Source organism: Sciurus vulgaris, assembly GCF_902686455.1.
Source record: "Sciurus vulgaris genome assembly, chromosome: 3".
In the NCBI taxonomy this organism is placed as follows: domain Eukaryota; kingdom Metazoa; phylum Chordata; class Mammalia; order Rodentia; family Sciuridae; genus Sciurus; species Sciurus vulgaris.
In genome coordinates this window covers 189,055,724-189,082,291 of record NC_136463.1, presented here as the reverse complement: position 1 = coordinate 189,082,291, position 26,568 = coordinate 189,055,724, and the positions used below count along the sequence as shown (strand labels likewise).

Genomic DNA, 26,568 nt, shown 5'->3' with positions numbered 1-26,568 from the left:
AGTGCCCTCCAGGCATTGAACTTGGGTCTGTGTCAGTTCTGTATCTGAAGAAGCCAAGGCAAATGGCAGGTCAGAACGGAGGAGGCAGGAGGCCAGGCGCTGGCCCCTGGAGCGCAGCGTGTGCTCTGCCAGCAGCCCGCCTCCAGGGCGCCTCTCTCCACACTGCCACTTCCACCCGAGACGTGAGGGGCACGTGTGGCGGCTGCCTGCCCAGTGCTGTGGCCAGCGTGGCTCTGGGCAGCGGCACTGGGGCACGGCACCTGGGCTGGACTAGCTCCGTCCAAATTTGTTTTCATGTATGTCATTTTTTCAAAGTTGGCACGGACTGTTCTGAGAGGGGCGTGGTCAAGGCCCTGTGGGCCAGGGCCGCACGGGCCCTTGACCAGGATGCTCCACACACCCCAGGGCCGCAGGGACATCCTTGGGGCGCCCACAGACCTCGTGCCGCACCCCTCGGGTGGGGCTGTGACCCCCTGGGTGGAGAGGAGGACCGTGGGGCGGGGTGTGACGGCACTGGCATGTCCAGGGTGCGCAGCATCAGACACGCAGCCACCACCAGGGCCTTTTTATTGCCATTGGGTTGTGACTGTTGGTGTAGTGACGCCGTCAGGAGCAACAGGTGGGTTGGGGAACCGTGGCTGGGACAGGTGAGGAGCAGGCGACTCAGAACCTGACGAAGGTGGCGTCGATCTGCCGCACGGAGGGCAGGGCCAGCATGACCTTCCGCCGGTACTGCGGGTCCTTCTGCAGGGGGTTGCGCTCCAGGTAGACGGTCTCCAGGCTCCTGGCGCCCTTCAGCTCGTCCAGGTCGCTCCAGCTCTCCAGGAGGTTGTCGTTCATCTGGGGACACAGGCGAGAAGGGCCCTCAGATAGGAGCTGGCCTTCAGGCCCTGGGAGGGCGCGGAGGCCCTGGCGCTCCCTCTGGAGATGGCGGGACTGGGTGTGGCGTCCCCCACACCTCTCAGCAGCAGGTTCAGAGCAATACACCTGTTCACGTGGGAACGGCCCCGTGCAGGGTGATCTTGGGCGAAGCTGCAGCAGCACTGCCTCAACGCTCCCTCCTGCAGGCAGGTGCTGACCCAGGCCGGAGGGTGCGCTCCCACGTGGCCGGTGGGTGAGAGGCTGCTCCACCCACACGCACGGCTCCCAGAAACTCCTCCCCCTCATTCCCAAGGCCCCCATGGCTGCTTCCAGGCAGCCCACAGCAGGGACAAGGGACTGTCCAGGCCCACTAGAGGGGCTGCCTGCAGCAGGAAGAACTCTCGCTTCTCAAACAAGCCATCAGGACGAGACCTAAGTGACCACAGCGCACGCAGCCCACACTTTCCAAGGGACGGGAAGCGTGAGGGTTCCGTACCAGGATGAGTTCTTTGGACCACAGAGCTGCCTCGGTAGGAGTGGGAGCACCAGGAAGCTCGTGGGAGGGCTGGGGAGGGCAGGCGTGTGTGCCAATAGTGCTAACAGGCTCCCTGGAGAAGAGGGGCCAAGAGAAGAGCCCAGCCCAGCCCAGAGCAAGGAGCCAGCACAGCTCCAAGCGCTGGTGTGACCCCAGATCTGTCCTGCCCCATGTGAGTCAGACCTTCACACGTGCCAGGCCTTGGGGCCCAGCACCCGTCGGCGGAGGAAGAGCAGGGTGCCGCTCCTGAAGGGCAGCATGCAGAACCAGTGGGCACTGAACTGCCACCATCTGCAGAGGTGCCCACCACGTGGGGGGCTCTGCTCTGTGGGATTCAGCACTGAGGAGATCGCAAAGGGGGCTGAGGAGAGAGGCAAGAGAGGGTGAGAGGAGGCAGGGAGGGGCTGGTCCTCAGGGCTTTGCAGGATTCGGCTTTTGCTCTGGAATGAAAGGGAAGTGCCTGAGCTTGTTTGGAAGGATCCCTCTGAGGTGGAGGGATGCACAGGGATGTACCGGCTCAGGGACAGGATGCCAGTGGCCTTGGCCAGGAGGCTGCAGCTCTGGGAGGCAGACACTGGCCTGGTGTGGCACGTCAGGGGGGGGCAAAGCATGGGAGAAATCCAAGGCCTGGGGCCCAGGAGCTGATGGACAGAGGCTGCCCGCCAAGACTAAGCCACGTGGAGGAGACTGGGGAGAGGACTCATGAGCGCAGGCTTGGACAACCTGTTTGAGTGGCAGGTGGGTGTCCAGAGATGTCCAGCATCTGGGAGGCAGCTGGTTCACGGATGTGGGTCTAGCAAAGAGACGCATGCTGTGCCTGCCAGGCTGACCAGGCCTGCCCGCGAGGACACTGAGCACCACCCTGGGTACTGCGCCAATGGGATGCAAACCATGAAGGAGGAACCGGCAGAGACCCCTACTTTCCCATCTGTCCACCTATCTCCTATCTCTATCCTTATCCATCATCTACCATCCATCCATCTGGTGATCATCTACTTCCATGTCTATTGACCTATTTCTCAGAAACTAATAAAGCAAGTACTTCAAGAACAGAATGATCAAAAGTTATCTACTAAAGTCAGGTGCAGTGGCACATGCCAATAATCCTAGCTACTTGGGAGGCAGAGGCAGGAGGAGCCCAAGTTCAAGGCCAGCCAGATGCAGTTCTCCGTCAAGCCTCTGGTAGTTGGTCTAGAGCCCATGCTACTTTGCTGTCAGGCAGACTGAGGGGACATACACATCGGCTTTTGGAGACCCTTCTCTCTTCAGGAGCCCCCTCCACAATGCCTGTCTCACCCTACCACATGCCACAGCTGATCTCTGCTAGCAGAAGGGCCTGCTCTGCTGGGGAAACTGCTCTAGGCAAGGACAGAGGAACACTGGCTCACCCTTCTCCAGGACTGCAGTCCTGTGCAGCCCCCTGCAAGGCCTCCAGGGAGCCCACTCCGCTGCTGAATGAGCCGTGGTGGGAGGGCAAGGAGTGCGAGTCCTGTCAGAGCAGGGCTGTTTTCAGTGGGTGTACCAGAGTATCCAGAGAGGACTACAGCAGGCAGGCCTTCCTACTCACCTGAGTCTCTAAAGAGGACTACAGCAGGCAGGCCTTCCTACTCACCTGAGTCTCCCAGAGAGGACTACAGCAGGCAGGCCTTCCTACTCACCTGAGTCTCCCAGAGAGGACTACAGCAGGCAGGCCTTCCTACTCACCTGAGTCTCTAAAGAGGACTACAGCAGGCAGGCCTTCCTACTCACCTGAGTCTCCCAGAGAGGACTACAGCAGGCCTTCCTACTCACCTGAGTCTCCCAGAGAGGACAGCAGGCCTTCCTACTCATCTGAGTCTCCCAGAGAGGACTACAGCAGGCCTTCCTACTCATCTGAGTCTCTAAAGAGGACTACAGCAGGCCTTTCTACTCATCTGAGTCTCCCAGAGAGGACTACAGCAGGCCTTTCTACTCATCTGAGTCTCCCAGAGAGGACTACAGCAGGCAGGCCTTCCTACTCACCTGAGTCTCCCAGAGAGGACTACAGCAGGCAGGCCTTCCTACTCACCTGAGTCTCCCAGAGAGGACTACAGCAGGCCTTCCTACTCACCTGAGTCTCCCAGAGAGGACTACAGCAGGCCTTCCTACTCATCTGAGTCTCCCAGAGAGGACAGCAGGCCTTCCTACTCATTTGAGTCTCCAGAGAGGACTACAGCAGGCCTTCCTACTCATCTGAGTCTCTAAAGAGGACTACAGCAGGCAGGCCTTCCTACTCATCTGAGTCTCCCAGAGAGGACTACAGCAGGCCTTCCTACTCATCTGAGTCTCCCAGAGAGGACAGCAGGCCTTCCTACTCATCTGAGTCTCCCAGAGAGGACTACAGCAGGCCTTCCTACTCATCTGAGTCTCCCAGAGAGGACTACAGCAGGCCTTCCTACTCATCTGAGTCTCTAAAGAGGACTACAGCAGGCCTTCCTACTCACCTGAGTCTCTCAGAGAGGACTACAGCAGGCCTTCCTACTCATCTGAGTATCTCAGAGAGGACTACAGCAGGCAGGCCTTCCTACTCACCTGAGTCTCCCAGAGAGGACTACAGCAGGCCTTCCTACTCATCTGAGTCTCTAAAGAGGACTACAGCAGGCCTTTCTACTCATCTGAGTCTCCCAGAGAGGACTACAGCAGGCCTTTCTACTCATCTGAGTCTCCCAGAGAGGACTACAGCAGGCCTTCCTACTCACCTGAGTCTCCCAGAGAGGACTACAGCAGGCAGGCCTTCCTACTCATCTGAGTCTCCCAGAGAGGACTACAGCAGGCAGGCTTCCTACTCACCTGAGTCTCCCAGAGAGGACTACAGCAGGCAGGCCTTCCTACTCATCTGAGTCTCCCAGAGAGGACTACAGCAGGCAGGCTTCCTACTCACCTGAGTCTCCCAGAGAGGACTACAGCAGGCAGGCCTTCCTACTCATCTGAGTCTCCCAGAGAGGACTACAGCAGGCAGGCCTTCCTACTCATCTGAGTCTCCCAGAGAGGACTACAGCAGGCAGGCCTTCCTACTCATCTGAGTCTCCCAGAGAGGACTACAGCAGGCAGGCCTTCCTACTCACCTGAGTCTCCCAGAGAGGACTACAGCAGGCAGGCCTTCCTACTCATCTGAGTCTCCCAGAGAGGACTACAGCAGGCCTTCCTACTCATCTGAGTCTCCCAGAGAGGACTACAGCAGGCCTTCCTACTCACCTGAGTCTCCCAGAGAGGACTACAGCAGGCAGGCCTTCCTACTCATCTGAGTCTCCCAGAGAGGACTACAGCAGGCAGGCTTCCTACTCACCTGAGTCTCCCAGAGAGGACTACAGCAGGCAGGCCTTCCTACTCATCTGAGTCTCCCAGAGAGGACTACAGCAGGCCTTCCTACTCACCTGAGTCTCCCAGAGAGGACTACAGCAGGCCTTCCTACTCACCTGAGTCTCCCAGAGAGGACTACAGCAGGCCTTCCTACTCATCTGAGTCTCCCAGAGAGGACTACAGCAGGCCTTCCTACTCACCTGAGTCTCCCAGAGAGGACTACAGCAGGCCTTCCTACTCACCTGAGTCTCCCAGAGAGGACTACAGCAGGCCTTCCTACTCACCTGAGTCTCCCAGAGAGGACTACAGCAGGCCTTCCTACTCACCTGAGTCTCCCAGAGAGGACTACAGCAGGCCTTCCTACTCACCTGAGTCTCCCAGAGAGGACTACAGCAGGCCTTCCTACTCACCTGAGTCTCCAGAGAGGACTACAGAGGCCTTCCTACTCATCTGAGTGTCTCAGAGAGGACTACAGAGGCCTTCCTACTCATCTGAGTGTCTCAGAGAGGACTACAGCAGGCAGGCCTTTACTCGTCTGCTTGAGAAATCTATTTTCACAGACCTTCTCATGGGACTGATGTGCCACCAGCTTTGGGAAATCTAGATTTCGAAAAGCCAGAGCTCAGCCCTTGGGGGCTGATCTAAAGCTGCGTCATGAGGGGGCTCAAGCGTGGAGGGGCGCACTGTTTCTAGCCTGTCTCTGCCTGCCACTGAGAGCACAGAGTGAAGTGGCCTCTCTAGGGTGCCACTCTGACATACCACAACCGTCCAGCTGAGCTGGTCACAGGTCAAAGCTTGCAGGGCCTGCACTCCAGGAGGCAGGGGTGCCGGTTCCAGAGACCGTGCCATGGACAGTGTGGGGCAGGAGCACCTTCTTGCCCAGACTCCTACTTCCTGCTTCTCCTGTCATGGAGAGAGGCAGTCTCCCGGGGGAACGATCCAGATCCCGAGTCATCCCTGTGGGCCAGACTGTCCCGTGAGCACATCCTGGGGCAAGGCCAGGCGCCCCGAGCGGTGAGGCTCCACCTGCCCTCTAGGACACGCTCCCTTCCTGCGGCTGCGATCTCATCACTCTGCACACTGTGTGCCACCGAGGGTGCCCAACCTCTTGGACGACCAGTCTGCTTTTGTTACTGTGCAAAGTATTCTGCGTTCTCATAGAATCAAATATGTCTGTGTCTTCTCCTTCACCTCTGGCTTTCTATATTTCTTCAGTGAAAAATGATTTCAGAGCAGCATGTAAAACAGCCTTCCACTTTTGTTCTAAAACAACATGCCTATGGCTGGGTCACGGCTCAGTGGTACAGCGCTTGCCGGGCACTTGTGAGGTCCTGAGTTCGATCCTCAGCACCACACAAAAATGAATAAAATAAAGGTCCATCAACAAGTAAAAAAAATATTCACAAAAGAAAACAACCTGCCTTGAGTCGAGCGGCACAGCTGCGCGGGCTCCTCCTCGACTCGTGACCTTCCACCAGTGGCGAGCTGTGCTGCGGGGGGCGCCCACGGCAGCCACAGGGCACGGCAGGGCCCCCGCCAGGCCGCCTGCAGGATGACAACGTGGGGCTCGGCACATGCCACGCACGGCTGTCACAGTCCACGTCACCCTGATGCCTGAGCAGAGGCACGGCCAATGACACACTGCCAGAAGCAGCCTGCGGTGGGCAGCACCAGACCGCAGCTGCCAGCTCGGGCACGGGGCCTTTACGGGCGCCCCCCATTTTGCTGGGGCCTGCGCTCTGAGGCCGTCACCTCGGCGTGGGCATTTCTGTTGCTGTGCTGTGCAGGGTGGAACCAGGCACTCCACTAGTCCCTGCCCGCCGTTTTGAGACAGGGCCTCACTAAGTTGCTGAGCTGGCCTCTTGATTCACTCAGCACCTGGGAGTTGCTGGCAGCCCATGCGTGGGATGCCAGTGAGCATGGTGTCTGTGTCGCCCACAGTGGCCTCTGCCTGACTACCCCACCTTCCCTCCCAAGTTCACTCTTCTCCTTCAACCGGCTCCGTCCCCAGCACTGCTGGGTGCTGGTGAGACCCAGGGAGCAGGACACCCAGTGGGGTACCTCAGCCGCAGGGGAAGAGGGCGCCAACCCAGGCCGCAGTGCACATGCACACCCAAGAGTGCATGTCCCAGACACGCGGGCGGTGTTGCCAGTGCCCGGAGGGACAGAGCCCTGGTGCTGTGAGAGGAAGGAGCTGAGGGCTGCACAGCAGTGTGACCGTTTTCAGTGTCATGAGGTGGACACTGCCCAGGTCAGGACGACACCTGTTGTTATGTACTGTACTTAACAATAAAAAGGAGTCAAAAGAGAGGCAACAGCAGTAAGTCCTCTCGCCCTCACGAAGAAGCACAGACACTCACATGTAGTAGAAAAAGAGTGCTCTGCCTCAGCAGGTGAAGGCCCTTGTGCTGGGCCTGCCTTCTGTCACACAGTGGACACAGGACAGGTGGCAGGGCTCTGTGTGCTGGATATCAGGCGATGCAGGACGGGTTCTGAGGAAGACAGTGGGTGAGGGAGTGCTCTGGTCACCCACCCTCTGAGGGGCTTTCTGGGGGCCTTGAGGTGGGGTGGTGACTGAAGTTTCCAGGTAGGTGTGAGCTGTTCAGGGAAAAAGCTCGGGGACTCATGGTGTTGCCCCTCGACCTTGGACAAGCTAAGCCACACACAGTATGGAAACAGGCAGCACGAGCCGAACACCTGCTGGAGCACGCACGGCAGGCACACGTGTGTCCACCCAGAACATGCACTAGCGACTCCAGGGTCAACCGCCTGGGAGCAGAGGAGGCTGGTCTGTGAGGAGGACGGTGCAGACGTGCCCTCGGGAGCTGGAAGGAGCCTCTGTGGGTCCAGCGCAGCTCCACTTCCTGCCAGATGAGACGCCAAGGCACTTCCAATCCAGACACCCAACAGTTAAGCACCCTTAGGCCCACATCGAGTAGAGCCTCACAGTGAAGAAGGACGGACTTAGCTTAGCACCTGAATCCAAGGAGGAGGGAAACCAATTCTAAAAACCACCAGGAAGTGCAACATCCAGTGTAAAAACCCACTACCTGGCTTAATGGCCACCTGGATATCGCAGAAGAGGTGCAACTCTTGGAGCTGATAAGCAACGATCATGAAGAAGTGGCAGAAGTGGTGAGCGGAGGCACAGCGAGGGAGGGACGGGGAGCACAGCTTCCGTGACCTGACCACCACAGGCCAACGGGAGAGACGCTGGGAGGACTTCAGGGCATGATTCCCAGGAGTCTTCCACACCTGATGGACCTACGCATTTACAGATCCAAAGAGCTCAATGAACTCTTGCACATCAAAAAAGTAAGCCACTCCATATTCGAATTGCAAAAACAAAAACAAAACAAACAAAACAAAAGCCGGTTAAAAAAAACATAAAACAAGCAGTCAGAAGACAAAAGACAAGTCACACGAATCAGAATGATCAGAGACTTCTCACTGGAAACAATGCAGCCAGAGGGCTTGGAACAAGAAAAAGCTGTGCATGTGCATATGGGTGACAGCCCACTTCAGGGGATGGTGAAACAGAGCTCTGGAGACAGATCAGACTGAGGCATCGCCTCACGGCAGCTGATGATCAAAGTTTCCAACTTCTTCAGGGAGAGGAAAGTACTCGTGGAAACTCAGGTCTACACAAAAGAATGAGGAAAGCCAGAAGCAGTAAAACAAGTGAGTGTTCCTGTGTTTAAATTTAAAAGATAACCAACAGAACAATAGATCATGAAGTTTATAAGATATTTAAAAATAATATGCATGGCCACATTAGCTGCTGAAGGGGAGAATGAAATATGCTTTTGTGAGGGTTTTCCATTACACGTGCAGTAGAACAATATTATTTGGACACAGATTGTGGTGAATTAAAAATACACTTATACAACTCTTAGACCAATCAATAAAAACAAGAACAGAAATCCAAAATAGAGGTTTATCAAATAAGCCAACAATAGAGATAAAACAAAATATGAAAAATTCTCATTCCAAAAGGATGTAGAAAAAGAGGAAAGGAACAAAGAATAGATGGGACAAATAAAAAGCAAATACCAAAAGGACAGAATCAACCCAACAGTACAGGACATTTGCACAAACACATGCAGTTATGTTAGATGTAAGTAGTCCAGAGGGGAGAGGGCCACGCTCTTGGAAGAGCAAGACTTAACTACACTGTCTGCAGGGAACACACTGGATCACAAAGACCCCGGGTCAGAGCAGACGGGGGCCTGGGAATGTGGCTCAGGGGCACAGTGCTGCTGGCCTGGCACATGTGGGCCTTGGATTTGATGCCCAGCACCACAAAAAAGAAAAAAAAAAAGCAGATGGGTGGAGAAAAAGTCCCTGGGAACACTAATTATGAGGGACACAGTGGCTTTGTGAGGAACAGACGAGGGAGGTGCCTAGCAGAAGGAGGAAGACACTGCGCAGCCCTCCACAGGCATGCACCTGGTGGCAGACTCCACAGCACAGGCAGCAGGCTGCTGGCCTGGGGAGGAGAGGCTGCAAGGCCACAGCTCTTCTGTCCGTCAAGGTCCAGCAAGTGGACAGGACACCACTGAGTACAGCATCTGGGTCATTAAACATTTATTAGGACTTGGTTTCCTGTTTCCTCTCGGGGACTAGGTGTAGCTCACACGTGATGAGCAGGGAGCCCAGTTTGAGAGTTCAGAGAGTGCAGCTTCCCTTCTTGGATCCAATTTCTCATCTGCGAAACAGGCTGACTGCCTTACTCAGGAGTGCCATGGCTGAGAGAGGAGACGGGGAGCAGCTGGGCAGCACAGAGCCCTGTGTGGACTCTGATTCTGTCCACGGCCTTTTGCTGTGGTCTCAGAAACAGGGTTACTCTCTGCTGCAGGGTTAAGTACTGTCTGGCCCGTGATCAACTGCCAGCCGACCTGCTTCCCCAGGTGGGACACCCACAACCTGCCCACTGGCAGGGCATGCAGCAGAGCCATGCTTCAGAAATCTGCTGTGGTACCACTTCCTGTCAGTGCCATTCCTGTGCCAGGCCATCTCTGGACTTCTCGTTTGCACTGTTTGGCTCCTCTGTTTCTCTCTGGGCTGCTTTGGTCAGCCTGTCAGCAGCCAGGCCTTCCTGTGGGGTGGGACACATGGACACAGACCCACCTGGCTCACAGGCACCTGCTGGTCTCAGTCGGGGGCACCCTCACCTCCACCACGTTTCCTGCTCTTCCCAGACGTGCTCTGTGCACATTGACACCACCCGAGACCCAGTGCTCCCAATAAGGGGCAAGGAGCATTTTCATAGTGGGCTACTCGTGTTTTGGGGCAACTTGGATGATCTTTCAAGATGGGAAAAGGAAAACCCAACAGTCAGGAGTCAGTCTGACCACATCCAAAGACAACATCTGATCCACGCCGGGCAGGTGTCCGTGCCATGCTCCCCGCAGAGGCCACATTGAGGGAAAAGGCAAGCCGGGAGCACTCCCAGATGGGATCCCAACACTGAGGACGGGAGCACCCCGGATGGGATCCCAACACTGGGGACGGGAGCACTCCCGGATGGGATCCCAACACTGGGGACGGGAGCACTCCCGGATGGGATCCCAACACTGGGGACGGGAGCACCCCGGATGGGATCCCAACACTGGGGACGGGAGCACCCCGGATGGGATCCCAACACTGGGGACGGGAGCACTCCCGGATGGGATCCCAACACTGGGGACGGGAGCACCCCGGATGGGATCCCAACACTGGGGACGGGAGTACTCCCGGATGGGATCCCAACACTGGGGACGGGAGCACTCCCGGATGGGATCCCAACACTGAGGACGGCAACGTGGCAGTCACTTCTCAATCCCCTGGGGATTGAACTCAGGGGCACTTGACCAGAGCCACATCCCCAGCCCTATTTATATTTCATTTAGAGACAGGGTCTCAGTGAGTTGCTTAGTGTCTTACTTTTGCTGAGGCTGGTTTTGAACTTGTGATCCTCCTGCCTCAGCCTCCTGAGCCAGTGGGATGACAGGCGTGCGCTGCGCCACTACACCCGGCTGCAGGGACCTCGTTTCCCTGCCTCCCCTGCAGGCTCTGCTGCACCCTACCCCAAGCCACACCGCAACCCCTGATTCGCATCGGCAAGTCCTGGGATGGCTCACTGGGTAAGCCCACCTGGCTCTCCTTTACTGTGCTGGCACGTGTCTGCGCTGAACGCATCTGCCCCTCCACTGGGATCCAGATGCCGTTCAGTCAGTCAGCAAGCCTAGGCCTACCTTACATCAGGCTTCCGCAATATTCACGGGCACTGCAACCACCGGGAGTTTTATCCAAGTGCAGATTCTGCACTTGGGGGGGTGGTGAGACTACTCCCCGGCTGGGGGTGTTGCAGACCTCTGTCTTGCTCTGAGGAGCAAGGTCACAGACACGACGCAAAGCCACAGGAGAGCCCCGGGCTCACCTGGAAGCCCTTGCTCTGCATCACACTCCCACACGTTTCACTCAGGACCACCTGAGTCAAGGACCATCAACCCCAGAATGGAACTTACCCAGAATTCTTGCAGCTCTGTTAGATGGCTGATATTTTCAATCTTCTTGATTCTATTTGATGCAATGTCCAACATCGTAAGTTTGTTCTAAAATAAGGAAATAAGATTCTTCCTGGATTACCATGGTTCAACAGTGACCCTGTGACCACGAGCAGTGGGAAGCAGAGAGCTCAGGGCTGCAGGTTTTCAGTTAGCTCCCATGCTGACCAGGGGAGGTGACCTGCCCCCTGCCTGCAGCCCTGCCCAGCCAGGCTCTGACTTCAATGTTGCCCACAAAGTCCTCCTGGCTGTCTCGTCCAGCTCTCTGTTCCTGGCATTTGAAGCTGGCTGTGTCAGTTGCCAAGCCCCATGTCTACTGAAGGCCCCAGTGAGACCAAGATCTCGGGATCTGAAGAAGGGGTAACAACTGTGCCAATGTGTACTTAGTGCTTACCAAAAGAAGATGCACAATACCCAGCAATCCTGCAAACGGAAGCCCTCTCATTAGCAAATAGCCTGGTGCTTAGTGAGGCAAGAAGCTGGCCAGGCACACGGTAGAGGTGGGAGGAGGCACTCTGGTCCAAGCCTGTCCTCTTACCAGAGGTCCTTCCATCTGGGGCAAAGCGACCAGGAAGCTCAGTGCTGAGCAAAGGCTGGTGCTGTACTCCACTGGGACTCAGGGTGGATGAGAGGGAAACTAGAGGGCCGTGGACATTCAGCCATGGAGGACTGCATCTGGGGCAGGCTGAACACCTGGTGCAGGCCTTGCATGTCCAAGACACAGCCTGGTGTTCTGTGATCTGTTCTACAGATGTGTGTGAGATGCTTCTGACACACACCAGTTAAGCCTGGGTAACTGTTTTAAAGTATGCAGAGTTTCAAGGTTCAATAGAACAATCTCCTGGTGAAAGTGAAATCCATCACAGCTCACACTGCTTGCTATAGTACGTTTAACAAGCCACCCAGCAAGTTTTTCTAAGTGAAGGCAATCATTCGTACTGGCCAAATGCCTGGGCAGCAGTTCCTCCCCTCCTCTCCATCCTCCCATGCTCCTGACTGAGAATCCCTGTCTTCCACTTTCTAGTGTATTACGATTCCAAATCTTCCTGGTTTTCAGGAAAAGTTAGGAAACATCTCGACACAATAAAAAACCTCATAAGTATGTGCAAGTGCAGGGCTGGCGGCGGTAGCCTGGATACTCCTCGAGGCCCTGGGCTGCCTTCCTGGCCTGCACACCTAGCCTTATGCCAGTTGGGGCTGAGAGCACCAGCAGAGTCACCAGCAGAGGTGCCCAGGTGTGGCAGCTGCCACCCTGCAGCAGGCTACCTGGACACCATGCCTCTAGAGGGGCTGGTGTGGGCACGGCCAGGGGCTACTGCACCCTGTCTCTTCCTGCTGACCCGGCTGGGTCTGCTCAGAGTGCTGAGCAGCTTGCTCCAGCACTCTGCCTGTCCTGTGGGATACCCTGTATGTCTGAAACTTCCACACAATCACCTTGAGCCTTGGAAAGCAGGAGGACCCAGCACTGGGACAGAGCACTGGGTGCTGGCTCTCAGAACTGGCCCTGAACACTGAGCTCAGGGATGCAGATGCACATTGAAGACTTTCATGTATTTCAGGAACAGAACAATGTTCTGAAAGCTCATCAAAAGCAAACCAGTAAAGCTAGGGGCAGCAGCCCCTGTCTGTAATCCCAGCGACTGGGGAGGCCAAGGCAGGAAAATCACAAGTTCAAAGCCAGCCTCAGCCATTTAGTGAGGTCCTAAGCAACTCAGCGAGTTGCTCTAAATAAAATATAGAAAGGGCTGGGGATGTAGTTCAGTAGTAAAGTGCCTCTGGGTTCAATCCTTGGTACCAAAAAAAAAAAAAAAAAAAAAAAAAAAAAGGAATAGGGAAGTGCACTCACAGCAGAGGCCATGGTGTCCTGTGGTGCTAAGGGACACATGGGCCAAGGGCTGGTGCCAGCATGAGCCAGACCAGTGCAGGGAAAAGCCAGGGCAGGGGAGAGCCAACTCCGGACAGAGAGGCAACACAGCACATGGAGGTGGGGGATCTGACATGGGAGCTGTGACAGCACATCTGCCTTTCGGGAAGAAGGTCCATTACTGCCTTGCCTTCTTCCAGAGGCTGAATCCCCGCTCAACCGAGTCAGACTCAGAAGAAAGTCAGGTGAGCATCTGCTCTCTGGTTGAAAGCGTTCCAGAGGAAAGGCTGGCACCTTCGACCATGATGAATGCTCAGTAATGTGATTATCTTTTACTGTTTTTTTTTTTTTTTCTGTTTTGTTTCAGAGGCCCAGGGATGGCCCGGTGCTTGGCACTACTGCTTCTTCCCTGTTTGCTGAACCAGGTGCCCATCTCCTAGAGGCAGTGCCTGCCAGCTTGGGCTACTGAGTACACGCCTCCTGCTGCTCATCCTGCACTGCAGAAGCCAAAACCTGGCTTGCACACCAGTTTTATAGACTCTTGAGTACAAAACTGGAGGAAGGGACAAAGCTTCCCATGGGTATGTCCCAACGTTTCCAAATTCTTTTTGTAGATGTTGGTGAAATGAAATTAGAAACATCTTTTTCCCTCTGTGACAGTACTAATGGCAACCAGGCCTGGGTTAGGCGAAGGCTGAAGGAGCCTGTGATGAGATTAAATACTATATTGACAGTAGCAAAAGTGACCCATCTGGTTACATTTGCTGGCAACTAAACAAAACAGGGAAAAAAAAAAAAAAACAATAAAATTGAATGAGAAAAAGTATTTTATTTGTCTTGACTTCTGCACTGAGGAAAAACAGGATGAGCTGAAGGCAGCTGCTGGGGGATGGGTCTAGAGGGCAAGTGGTCAGCTGAGGGGTGGAGGGAGAACAGACTGATGAGAGCAGCAGGGGCCACCGAGAAGGGCAGCTTCCTGCAGAATAGGGGAGACCCTTGCCCTGTGGCCCCTGCAGCCTGAGAAGGAGGGGCTGAGGCAGCAGGGGTGGGCAATGAGCTCAGTGGCCAGGAGGGTTGCCTAGGCTGCATGGTGGACACTCAGAGAAGGCCTCCTGAAACCTGATGTGTAAGTGTGGGCCCTGCAACCACCCTCGGGCAGTGTCTACCTGAGACTAGCCCTGAGAGGCAGGGTGTGCTGGCCACCAGCTGCCCACCACAGGTGCTGCCCACACCAGCCCAGGCAGACGCGGGTGCTTACGTTATTCTCCAGGCCCTCGATGACCTCGATGCCATTGTGGCTGAGGTACAGCTCCCGCAAGTTCACCAGGCTCTGCAGGCCCTCGATCTTCGTCAGTCGGTTGCTCTGCAAGAGGGAGAGCCGGAGCCCCCGAGCAAGGGGCAGTGCAGAGGGCGAGAAAAAAGGCTTAGGAAGGGCAGCTTCTCAGTGTTCCGAGGGTCCTAAGGGTAGGGCCTTGGTCACAATATGTGGGGTGGGACTGGTGTAGAGTGAAAAAAGCACCAAGTCTGTTGAACTGCACTGAAATTCAAGCATGGAAATTCAGTTTCTTATACAAGGAACTCTTTTCAGATGTGCTGAAGGAAGATTTACTTGAATTACAATTTTAAAATGTTAAAATTACTGAATATTTTGAAATAAATTCTCATTTCTTTTAGAATGGATTTCAGCTTAAAAGGCAAGACCTTAAGAACTTGTTTTCCCTCTGCAAAAGTCTGCTTTACAAAGGGTAAGTGTGGTTTATGTGTCTCTCACTGGTGGCCAGTGGGACTTGCCATATGAGGCTGCCCCCGAGGACCCAGTCACATCTCCCTTCAAGGGTCTCATCTCACTAATTTGCTTCTGACAAAACAAAAACAAACAAAAGCCCGAAAAACCAAACCCAACCAAACCCAACCCAACCCAACCCAACCCCAACACAGGTCCTCTGAGGCTTGGTCCACTGAGTGCTGGATGGTCCACAGGCTGCAGGCAACAGGGCTCGTGCCCTCTGGGAGAGGGAGGGCAAGCTCCCTTCTGGCCCACAAGCAAAAACCATCTCATTATGTAACTGCAACAGGAAAAAAGAACATGACCTTTAAAGAAAGAAATTTTCACAGGGTATAGTGGCACATGCCTGTAGTCCCAGCTATCTGGGAGGCTGAGGTACGAGGATCCCAAGTTCCTGGCCAGACTTGTTAACTTAGTGAGACCCTGTCTTAAAAAAAAAAAAAAAAAAAAAAAAAGTAAAAGAGAAAAGCAGGTGTTGTGTGGCAGGGAATGTGGCTTTGTAGTATAGCACTTGCCTGACGTGCTTGCCAACTCTGAGTTCCATCTCCATTGCCACAAAAAAGAAAAAAAAAAGCTAGTTATTCTAAAAAAATAAACTCTTACTTGGGCGCACATCTGAGAGCATGTGGTCTGTAGACCTCGACGCTGCCCTCACTTACTGACACGACATTGAATGCCTGCTGTGGACAGTGAGGATGAACACCACTGCTAGGGCTGAGGCTCAGGCCCTGCTGGGACTCCAGCCTGGGAAGCGGGGGCACCAGTACCTGCATACTGAGGACGGTCAGGTTGGTAAGCGCATCCAGGTTCTGAAGCTTAGTGATTTTGTTTTTCCCCAAAAACAAACTCTCCAGGTTGGTTAATGTGTCGATATTCTCGATTGCCTGTGAAGAGGACAGAAGAGCAGTAAGCACTGTACTGGGGACCGTGCAGGACAGTAAGGTGCGACACCAAGAGGCAAAGCAGCCTGGACTTTAGCTCTGTCACGGGGCCTGTCTCGCAGCTGCTCTGGGAATTTTCCAATGAAATTTCACTGGAAAATACACAATGAACAAACAGGCAAACAGCAGGGGGTCCAAAGCCCTCTTAGGTTGAATCCCAAGCCTCAAGTTTTCAGACTTCTGGGGCTCAGGGGAATAGCTGGAAAACTGTCCCTCCAGTTCTCTCGCCTGAGTTGGCACGTTAGTCTTATCTTGTGCTTGTCTGTCAAAGCAGAGATGCGGGCAGTTCTGACCCAGGTCTCCAGATCCCGGAACACCCACGGTGGGGGCGTGCCCTCATTGCACTGCTTCACTGCCAAACCTCCTCCATTGCTGTGGCTTCCAAGGGCCTTGCTCCTGGCAAGGGGACCCTCCTTCCTGGCTGGCAGACCCAGGCCCCAGGATCAATCCTCAGGTGACTGAGGTTCCTCCATCATAAACTGGGGACTCTTCACAGGGCTGCCCAGTCAGCGGGTAAAGGACCTGACCCTGGTTCTGGGGAACAGCATCGCCACCTTCCAAAGCTCACTTCCATTCCGCATCTTGTTTTCAGGGTCAAATGGACCCTGGAGAAAAGCAGTCTGATCTTGCCAGGGGACTGAGTCCAGGAGAGGCACTTGCCAGGTACAGTGTTCTCAGCAACAAGCCACTTGCTTAGATCACTGCAGTGACCACCTCGCTGTGCTTGGGAGCCTTTGTCTTGGAGGAACCCGAGAGAAAACCATGTAGGGAGCAGGTTCAGAAGCAAGGTTTCCAGGCTGGCTGGCTCACTTGGCAAAAGCCAGCTGGGAATGGTCTCAGTTGGGGTTCCAAAGTCTATGTGCTGAAGACACAGCAGACCACTTAGTGTGGGCACATGGACTTCTAGTCAGCCATTTTTTCTTTAAAAAAAAAAAAAAATTCCTGTTCCTGAAAAACCACAACACTGTTGGAGAGACCAGCCAAGTGGACATCGGGTGTGCATCCTGCTGGGCCCAGGCAGACCCCTGGCAGCTCCCCAGGGCATTAGCAGGCACTGTCTGCACCTACCCGGATGCGGTTAGATCCCAGTTCCAGCATCTGCAGTTGATGTAAGTTGCTTATGTTCTCAATTTTATTGATTTTATTGTTGACCAAGAAGAGTTTTTTCAGCCGTGTCAATTTGTCAATCCCTTCGATGTTTCTTAGCAGATTGAAAGAAATATCTAGAATCCTGGGAATAAGCAAAACATTTTTTTTTTTTTTTTAACAAAAATGAGAAACTGCATGCAGGGAGCAGGTTCAGTTAGGATTTAACTAACATAGAGGTGGTGGCAACACTGTGGATACAGGCTCTGACCACAGTCCTGTAGTGCCTGGCTCACAACAGTGCTGTCATGTGGCATGTGAGCCTGCCAGGCCCTGGGGTGCACCAGGGTGGCCTGTAGGCTCCTGATACTCCATCTCCTAGGGCCGTGTGTGGGGCAGAAACCAGGTTCCATTCACACCTGTGTCCATGGGAGGACCAAGTGTCAGGTGCTGCATACAGAAGGGACCTAAGAAGTGATGAATTAAAAGCAAACAAAGAAAAATCAAAGCACCAAAGGGGCAGAAGTCCAGGTACAGTTACATCCAGGACCTGATTTCTTTAATTAGAAATGACACTGAATTCTTTATTTTAATAAAAAAGGGTTCAAAGGGCAAAAAGGATGTTTTGGATTAATACTCTCATCTTCCTGATTTTGCCTTCATCCCTGAATGGAGCCTGGCCAGAGTCCCATGCCAGCCTTCCAGTCAAGACTGACAAGCAAGCAGGTGGCATGCAGGAGCTGCTGTGCCCTCTCGGAACCCTGGACACAGTAGGCAAAGACCTGGGAGCCAGGTACAGGGTAGAACCCTGTGGCAGAAGTGGCCTCTGGAGGGCCAGTGCTGGGCAGGGCATTTGTTCTGGGGAGACTGGCTGCCCCCTATCCAGTTATCTCCCCCATGAGTCCCAACTCCTCTGGGTCTTCCAACTCACTCCAGCTGTGTCAGTGCCTCCAGGTTCTCGATCTTCTTGATCTGGTTATCATACAGATCCAACTCACGGAGACTCTGCAGTTCTTCCAGGTTCTCAATGCATTTGATTAAGTTCTGACGAAGGCAGAGAGTCTGGGGACAGGAAATGGACAGCTGACACAGGCAGTGGGGAGGATGCAGAGCCAGCCCTCCCAGCCAGAAAACAAGCTCTCCTTCTCCCAGTCTCCCAGAAAGGTGCTGCCCTTCAGGAGGCTGGTGGAGGTGTGAAGCTGGAATCGCCCTGCCCCACATGGGGATAGGCAGAGGCCCAAGTGGGGAGGCCCGTCACCAAGTAGGCCTGCTTGAGGAGGAGGCGTAGGTCTGGGGCTGGAGCATGAGCTGTACACTGGCAGAAAGAGCCTGCGGAGGCTCCATTTTGAGAAGTAGAAATGTTTTTTGTGTGTGGTGCTGGGAGGGAATCCAGGGCCTGTGTGTGCTAGGCAAGCATTCTACCACTTAGCTGCACCCTAGTCCTTGAGAAGCAAATTACTGCAGTGGGCGAAGGACTGTAGACTTAGGCAAATGCTCCTATAAAGGGGCTCAGAATCAAGGCAGGCCTGAGCCCCAGACTGCCTTTCAGGCTCTGCCACTGCTGCAAAATATGGCCATGTTCAGAAGGGAGGGAGGTGCACGACAGGTCTACACACAGGTCTCTGTGCCTTCCAAAGGATGGGACCAAGGACAGAACCCCCTCACCTTCACCTTCTTCAGCACCTCGAAACCTTCAATTTTTCCAATGCGATAGTGATTCAGATCAACATCCTGAAACAGACGAAATCTAGCTCAGCTGTAGCAGAGTGCCTGGTGACCTGGTTCCTGGAATAGGAGCTGTCAAAGGAGGCGGCCAGGTGGGCAAGGTGAGGGACAGCATGAGACTCAGACTGGGTTTGTGACTGAACGTGAGATTTTCTCTGGCTTAGCTACTGTTTATATTGTTTTACATCAGACTGACCCTCCAAATGATTGGCATGTGGCAGTTTTCTCTGGCCCACTCCCAGCTCCCCTGAGCACAAAGCATAACCCAAGGAGATGCACTTCTTAACATCAGCATCAGCAAGCAGCTGTGGGTTGAAGAGAAGACCCCAGCCAGTGGCCTTGCTCTCCAACCCCTGGGCATTTGGCCATTGGGAATGTGAGGGTCCCACCACCGTCAAGGTAGTCCCTGTGCCCATGTAATCCAGTCAAAGCATCTCACTGGCCACAGTCCTCAGTGGTTAAACAGAAACGTGACTCAATCACTGGTATTAAACATAGTAAGAACTCAGAAAACTGACCCTACCAAGGGAGGCTTAGGTGACCTCTCTAGGGAAATCACTTACTAATCTGTCACCTTCATAAAAGATAACCTGACAGTCAGGGTGGTCCGTCACTATGCCCCCTGAGGCTCGGTTGAGCAAGCCGCATTACCTCTGCATCTCGGTCCAGGCTGATGGTTTCCATATCCACAGCCAGCTCATGTTCCTCTAGAGAAAAGGAGAAGGAAAGAGCTCACTTAGAACTGTTCACAAGAGACAGTGGCCCCGAGTCGGTCAGAGCTGCTACTCCACCCAGGGTCTGAGTCACTGGCTCATGGAGCTAACTGAAATGCAGAGGACTCTGAGGGTGAAGAGCCCAGAGTGACGTTTCAAGCACTCTGAATTTCCTGAATCCAGCTACTGGCAAAGGTCTCCAGACTTCCCTCAGTGCCTCTGAACTTCCCAAGAGAGGAAATGAGCCTGAAGATACTGGCAGAGGGAGCTGTGTGAGCCGCCGAGAGCCTATTTCCTCTGGGGTGCACAGCTCAGCATGGCGCCGCCTTTGTGGAGCCCCCAGTGCACACTGGCAGGCCTGTCCTCCTGTGCTTTCTCTCCCTTCTCATCTGTGGCAATACGTCAGGCCATCTGAATGTAAACCATGCTGGGTGTGTCATGTGTTCTAGGACGTGCCTTTTACTGCTTTGGAAAATAGCCCTGCATCTACGAATGCGCTTCTGTGCAAACAGCAAACAAAACGAGGCACATTCGAACAGCAGAATCAAGGAGCCTCAATGAATAATTTAAACACACTTCTCAAATGGAAGATGGCAAACCAATTGTGGCAGAGAAACTCACTCAAGATTTCGTAAGGACTGTCTGCCCCGGAGCGGGCTCCTCCCAGCTGGAGGGTGGTGGGGACCCGCCTGCTGCTGGAGTGAGAGCCTCACGTTAGCAGTCCCCCCTTAGTTAATCAGAACTGACTGAACGTGCGTCAAAGGCGCTGAGACAGAGACACGTGAGCACGCACAGGCAGTGTGCAGGTGTACATAGACAGACATACCCCTTAAGCATGCTCACGGCCCTGCTTTCATCCTCAGCATCACCAAAACCAAAAGAAAACCCGACATTTAAAGAGCAAAGTTTTTCCTCCATATCACAAAACATCCACTCATTGCTCACATTTCCTCAACTGTCTAATAATTTCTTTCCCTAGTTTACTTGAATTAGGATCCAAAGTTACATATTGTGACTACATGTATTTCTGTTAAATCCATTTTTTACCTTGAGACTTTTAGTTGGAAGAAAACAGGCCGTTTGTTTTGTAGTGAGTCAGTCTGGAACCCAAAGTCTATGCCAGAGGCTCTTACTTATCTCAACATGTTTTGTGGTTTTAGAGGCTGATTGCAGGATGTTGAGTATGCTACTCAGGTGCTTCACCACTGGGCTACATCCTGGGCCATTTTTATTTTTGAGATAGGGTCTTGCTAAGTTGCCCAGGTTGGCCTTGGACTTACGACTCTCCTGCCTCAGCCTCCTGAGTCACTAGGATGGACCAGGCCTCCACTCCTTTAGTTCTGTGCACTGGGCACCCCCTTCTTGCTCTTCTGTGCGCTTGTCTCTGCAGTGGAGTTGGCTCGCACAGCCCCTAGGCCTCAAGTCTGTGGCTGGCTCCCTAGAGGATAGGTGACCTGCATGCCAGCTAACCTGCTCCTGGACTAGAGCCTCAGAGAGGAGCACTGGGCTTAAAACAAAGAAGCAGTGATCTAACACTGAATTTGCTTTTTTCATGATGTCTTTTCTATAATGATCAACAGTGGCCAGTTTAAAAAAAAGTCATTCAGTATAGTTTACTCATAATCCCATAGAATACCCACCAACCTAAGAATTAAATAAAAAGAACTAGGAAAAGCTAAGAGATAGACCCAACTCGCCACTCCAAAGACAACATCAGCTCACTGTCTCTGAGCTCAGGAAGTTGAGGGGTAAGAAGCACTGCAATCAAGCTGGGGTGCCCAGGCCATCTGGTGTCTAACCAGGATACTGGAGACTGACGAGGACACCACAGACAGTGGTGCTGGGCCAGCAGGTGGGAACAGGGGCTGGTCCAAGTTCTGCAGGACTTGTGGTCTGCAGCTCAAGGGATTCTGTCTGTAGTATGCCCAGGGCAACTTCCTCCAACACTTCAATTGCCAGCTAAACCCAGAACAGTCACCAGCCATTCTTCTCCATTTATCATGATTACCATAAAAAAAGTTAGGGAACAACAGGAGCCGTGGCACACACTTGGAATCACAGGTATTTGGGAGGCTGAGATAGGAGGACTGCATGTTTGAGGTCAGCCAGAGCAACTTAGTGAGACTGTGTCTTAAAAAATGTGTGTGGGGTGTGGCTCAGTGGTAGAGTGCTTGCCTAGCATTGCTCTGGGTACAATTCCCATTACTGCAGAAACAAAACAAAACTCCTGAAACAAAAATAACAAAGTTAGGGAAAACAAATAGAAGGTAAGGGTCGACATGTTCGAGTTTGTCTAGTTCAAACTTAAGATTTAAATAAATACAGGGAGGAGTGAGTCCCAGTTTCTCTAAAAAGACTTGAAACGCATATTCCCAGAGAACCTAGAATCATCTGATCATCTGGAGGTAGGAGCCTGGGATCTAGATGAACTGTGTTCTGATGCAGCTGTCCTGCCCCACAGTATGTCCCTCTGGACAAGCATGGGGTGTCTCACTCTCCTCATCTACTCCAAATTAGAGCCTTGTTACCACAAGTCATCATGATATCACTACCCTGGGAATGGAAGCCTAGGACTGAGCTGCCACAACTCCCAAGTCCCCACAGACAGCTGGCACGGCATAGGCCTGAGCCTTTCGTGACTGAGTGAGGTGACGACAACCGTGCCCTGCCTTTATCCACCCACATCACTTCCAGAATAGACTCCGGAAGTTCCAAACTAAACGTGATGGGTATTTTTGTGGTAATCTCCTTTTGCCTTAAAATTCAGTTGCCATAGTTACCAATCATCTTTGCTGGCACAGAGAGCACAGTCCTATTTTTAAAATTAGCTTTGTTTTTATAAGATGATTTTTATAAGGGTAATGTGTGATTATGAATACCTGAAAAATCTATACATTGTCTACAAATCTGGAAAACAGAACGCTGAAGACACATCATCCACAGAAACCCTCAGCAACACTAATGTGTTCCCTCATTTTTGTATATATTTTTTAGTTGTCAGTGGACATTTATTTTCTTTCTTTATTTATACATGGTGCTGAGAATCAAACCCAGTGCCTCACTGCTAGACAAGTGCACTACCACTGAGCTATGACCCCAGCTCATGTTCTCTTTTTTAAGTAGGAAAAACATGTTCATATTCTTAAACTGAAAATAAGACTTTAACATGTGTACTGTTTAGAAACTTGCCTTTTTATAACTTAATAATCTATCTTGGACATCTTTCTGTGTCCACATGGTTTCTCTCATTCTCTTCCATGCAGGTAGATTTTCTATGTGCCACCACCAGGGAGGCTGCTTGGCTGTTTCTATAGGAGATGCTCATCCTAACAGCCTCACACCTAACCCCCAGTCTTGTGGACATTGTGAAGCAGGGTCAGCAATGACTTCGCTAGGAACTGAGTGCTGCTGCTACTGGGGTAGGTCAGCCATCATGTCTACTTCAAACCTCATTTCTGAATTCTCTGGTCTGTGCCATCAGCGCAGTTAGAACTGCACCTTTCCTGCAGGTGCCACAGGTGAGCTGGCTGGCAGAGGAAGCACCCTGAGAGCAGGCTGCTCCCAACAGCATGCCTACCTGCCTCAGCTTGCCAAGGGCCTCTGAGGAGCACAGCAGTCCTCCTCCAAACTGGTGAGACACCACCCCAGCAGGACTCTTGTGCAACAAAAATACCACCCGCACCAACACACTTGTCCTGTGGTGGACTTAGGGTTCTTGGCTGCACCCAGTACCTTCCGGGTCCTCCTCCCCACGTTCCACTCCGTCCTTCAGGCTCTGCTCACTGAGGTCTGCCACGAGGCCGCTGCTGCGCTTCTTCCCTTCCTCGTCACCCGATTCTTCGGATTCCACCCGCCTGTCAACTGAACCCATGTGCATTAGTGAGAATTCATGTCCACTTTATGTGATCATGAGAAACAGTAACAGGCTAACACCCAGTTGTAAGTCAGAAGACCTCACTCAGAAACAGTGGCTGAGTTCTTTTGGTGACTATTCATGTCTCAGCACCATCTGAGGCACACAGTGGCAGGGAGACCTGGACGCTTGAGTGAATAATATACTACCCTTGCCCTCAGGGTCTTGTGAAGAGTTGCCAGAAAGCCCCAGAACCCTCTGTGCTCACGGGTGTTAACAGTCACATGGTGAAGTGCATCCTGGGCAGCTCTCACTTGGGCCTGGATATGCACCACAAGAAATCACTGTGACCCTCTTGCCACACATCTCACCCACACTCCAATAAACATCTGGGCAAGAAAATCAGTGCACAGAACCATATCCTGAAAGAAATCAAGACTAACTCAAACCAGGTTGTAGGCAGGGAGGAGCTTTATTGAAAAACAAGAACGCACCCATACCGCTAAACTCCAGCGGAGGTCACCGAAGTGAAGTGTCGCTGGAGAGAGTGTTATCAACTCAAGGGTTTTAAAGGCTGGTAAAAAAATATTTTTTGAGTTAATGCAAAAGACAATGACTAAAAGTGGCAGGCTAGTAAAAATTCCCTGGCAGGGTGGTTAAATAATTATCTTTTTCCATGACCTCTCTTTGAAGCCTGCCTGGAAGTCCTGAGACACCAACACATTACATGGAATTATTAACCACACTCAAAGTGTTCGGATTACAGTGTACTCTCTAGAGGGGTTTGTTCTACGAAGGGATGTTCCATTCATCTTTGCTTGGCACTGCAGGAAAGGACTACTGAATAAAACAAAACTCTTCTAAAAACTACATCCCAAACCTCCACATCCATTCCTTTTTTCCTGACCTGGCAGCTGCCTTAGATCAGCCTCTTCTTGCCTGGGGCCTGGGCTCCTGCCTTGCCTCCCTGATTAGTCTCTCAATGGCTTGTCTTGCCCTGTTTACTCTCCATTGCCAGGGAATCGGATCCATGATTCTAAAAATATTTCTGGAATATCCATGGCTCTTCCTGAGTCTGCTCCTAGAGACACAGCTTTGGCTTTTTATCTTCCTTTCCAAGCCTCAGTGTCCTCATCTGTGGAGGGAGCTAGTAGAATGCCCATACCCCAGTGTTGCTGTCAATGTTAAATTAGAAAAGGCACAGAGCAGTTAGCATGTGCATGACATGCAGGAGAACTTAACAAATAAGTGACTGCCAGGCACAGGGCACTCTGGTCCAGACTCAAGGGGAGCAGGTTTTGGGTCATGGTCTGCATACTTCCCAGGAGAGAGAGGGGCAGCCAGTGTGCAAGCTGTGACTCTATCCTGAGAGCAACAGAGAGTGTTTTAGGGCCGTGGATCAGCATGACAGAAGTGACTGTGGGTCTGGGTACGATGGGCTGGTAAACAGGGGCAATACAATTGCCCTGAGAAGAGAAAGGTCTTAGTTAAGCTACTGGCAGCGAGAAGAAAGGAGGGGATGTGTTGTAACAACACGTGTGGGAGCAGAACAGCGAAAAGCCTGGCTTTTGTATTTGCCCTTTACCAAAGAAACAGAAACAGCTGAAGAGCGAGCAGGAGTCGGGGGAAGAGAGAGACAGGAAAAGGCACTTCCTTGCTTAAAAAGATTCAAGGATATCCAAAGTCCAGGCTTTTCGTGTGACCTTCCACCTTCATCACGTATGATTACCATCCTGGCTCAAACTCTCTTCCACACTCCTTGCGTTTGATATTTGATTCATCCCATCCCAGTCTGAGGCGTCTTTAAGTTTCAGCTCAAAGCAGCCATCACCACTCCCAACCACGACAGTCCCTCCTTCAGCACCTTCTCCTCTCCCCGTGACCCACTTCCCTAGCACCTTCCGCACGAGGCAGTGACTGCTCTTCTGGAGTCTGTAGAGCCAAGAGCATTGAAGCGTCAAGACACGATTGGTTCTCCACCCGGGACCAGAGTGTGGATGCACAAGTCTACGCATGTAATAATAAAGAACACTCGTAGCTGCGTATAAATACACGTGCATGTATAATGCACATACACGCAAGTGTGTAAAACACAATTCCAACAAAGTGGAAGAGAGGAACAAAGTTGAATGCAGTCTTCTCGTGACTATGACACCCCGGGGCAGGCGCTGCCTTTTCGACTCAGTCTCTGGAGCCCCCGTCACCCCTGCACAACCCGTGCCTTCCCGCAGCGGACCCTTCGCGGCAGGTGCCCGCGCCGAAGCCTGCTCCCCGTGAGCTGACGTGACCGCCGTCGGCCTGTCAATCTCGGAGTTCGGGGCCAGGCTCCGACCGCCCCGGCCCCCCCCGGGCGGGGCTCGCGTCGCTCTCTCCTCTCGGCTCGGTCCTCGGGCCGGGGCTCCCCAGGTCCGGGTCTCCCCGCTGTGTCGAGCCTGGCGGGCAGCTGTCAGGTCCCGCGGCCGTGGCCCGGACGTCGAGCTCCTCTTGGGTGAGGGGCCGTGCCAACTCGCCGTGACCCCCCTGCCCCCCCACCCCCCCGGCTCCCCGCCGCCCGCAGGAGCCGCTCACCCTCCATCATCTCCTGCGACTGTTGCTGCCCGGCGCCTCGCTCCGCCGCCATATTGGCTGCTCTCCCCCTTTCCGGAATCTGTCGCCTCAGAGCCCTCAGCCAATCAGAGCTCCCGGCTCCGCGCGGGCCAGCCAATAGGGTCCAGCGCGGCGACACTCGCCGCGCCTGCGCGGACGCAACGCTTCATGGGAGCCGTAGTTTCTCGCGAGGCCCGGTCCCGCCTCCCTCAGGGTTCCAGGGGCGAGCAGGGACCCAGCGAAGAGCTGCACGGGAGGCGGCGTGGTGGCGGGGCGTCAGGCAGTGCACGGACCGTTCCGCGCTCGTGGATTCGTTTATGTCCCGGTGCCCGCCTTGGAGGGGCGGAGGGGCTGCGGCCGGGCGATCTTCTCTGGCTGCAGTTGCGGCCAGCAGCACGCGATCCTCGGACTCGGGAGCCTCGCAGCCCTGTCTGCACGATGGGCCCGGCGGCCAGAGAGACCACTGTCCCCAGTGCCCGCGGGCGGATTCATTCGTGCGAACGGCTGCTTTCAGTGGTCGATCAGCGCAGGGTGGGAAGGGCCGCAGGCTGGCACCTTCGCCGGCCGCTCCCAGCCCGTGGAGGGTGCTGCCGCCCCGTTTGCCCTCGGTCTGTGACCCTGGTGTTGAGGACGAGGCCGCCGCGAGGCGAGCCGCGCGCCGCTCATCTTCCTCGATCTCACGGCGGGAGGAAATGCCGTTCACCGAGCCGCGGGTCAGAGGCGCCCTTTTCTCTTGGCTCCTCCGAGGTGCC

General features: G+C 53.6%; 2 protein-coding genes across 9 annotated transcripts in view; one reads left to right on the top strand and one right to left on the bottom strand.

Annotated features, from left to right (window-relative positions):
* Positions 1-550: 550 nt before the first annotated feature.
* PPP1R7 (protein phosphatase 1 regulatory subunit 7) lies at positions 551-25,957 on the bottom strand. Of its 2 annotated transcripts, XM_079133680.1 has the most exons (10): positions 25,799-25,956; positions 23,110-23,238; positions 19,316-19,371; positions 18,605-18,670; positions 17,871-18,001; positions 16,922-17,084; positions 15,680-15,796; positions 14,385-14,489; positions 11,224-11,310; positions 551-840 (listed from the first exon to the last, which is right to left on the bottom strand). In XM_079133680.1, the coding sequence occupies exons 1-10, from the start codon at positions 25,848-25,850 to the stop codon at positions 664-666; spliced, it is 1,083 nt and encodes a 360-aa protein (XP_078989806.1). In that variant the 5' UTR covers positions 25,851-25,956; the 3' UTR covers positions 551-663. The 2 variants fall into 2 exon arrangements, with proteins under 2 accessions (XP_078989806.1, XP_078989807.1); XM_079133681.1 differs by lacking the exons at positions 551-840; positions 11,224-11,310 and adding an exon at positions 13,867-14,040 and having other exon boundaries at positions 25,799-25,957.
* The window catches only part of PASK (PAS domain containing serine/threonine kinase), a 46,871-nt gene continuing 46,162 nt past the window's right edge, over positions 25,860-26,568 (top strand). For 3 of the 7 annotated variants that reach the window (XM_079133653.1, XM_079133651.1, XM_079133652.1), the window contains exon 1: positions 25,861-26,563. In XM_079133653.1, the coding sequence (XP_078989779.1) occupies positions 25,985-26,563 (579 nt within the window). In that variant the 5' untranslated portion in view covers positions 25,861-25,984. Of the gene's footprint in view, positions 26,564-26,568 lie in introns of all 7 variants that reach the window. The other 4 variants (XM_079133647.1, XM_079133655.1, XM_079133650.1 and 1 more) reach the window with 3 other exon arrangements.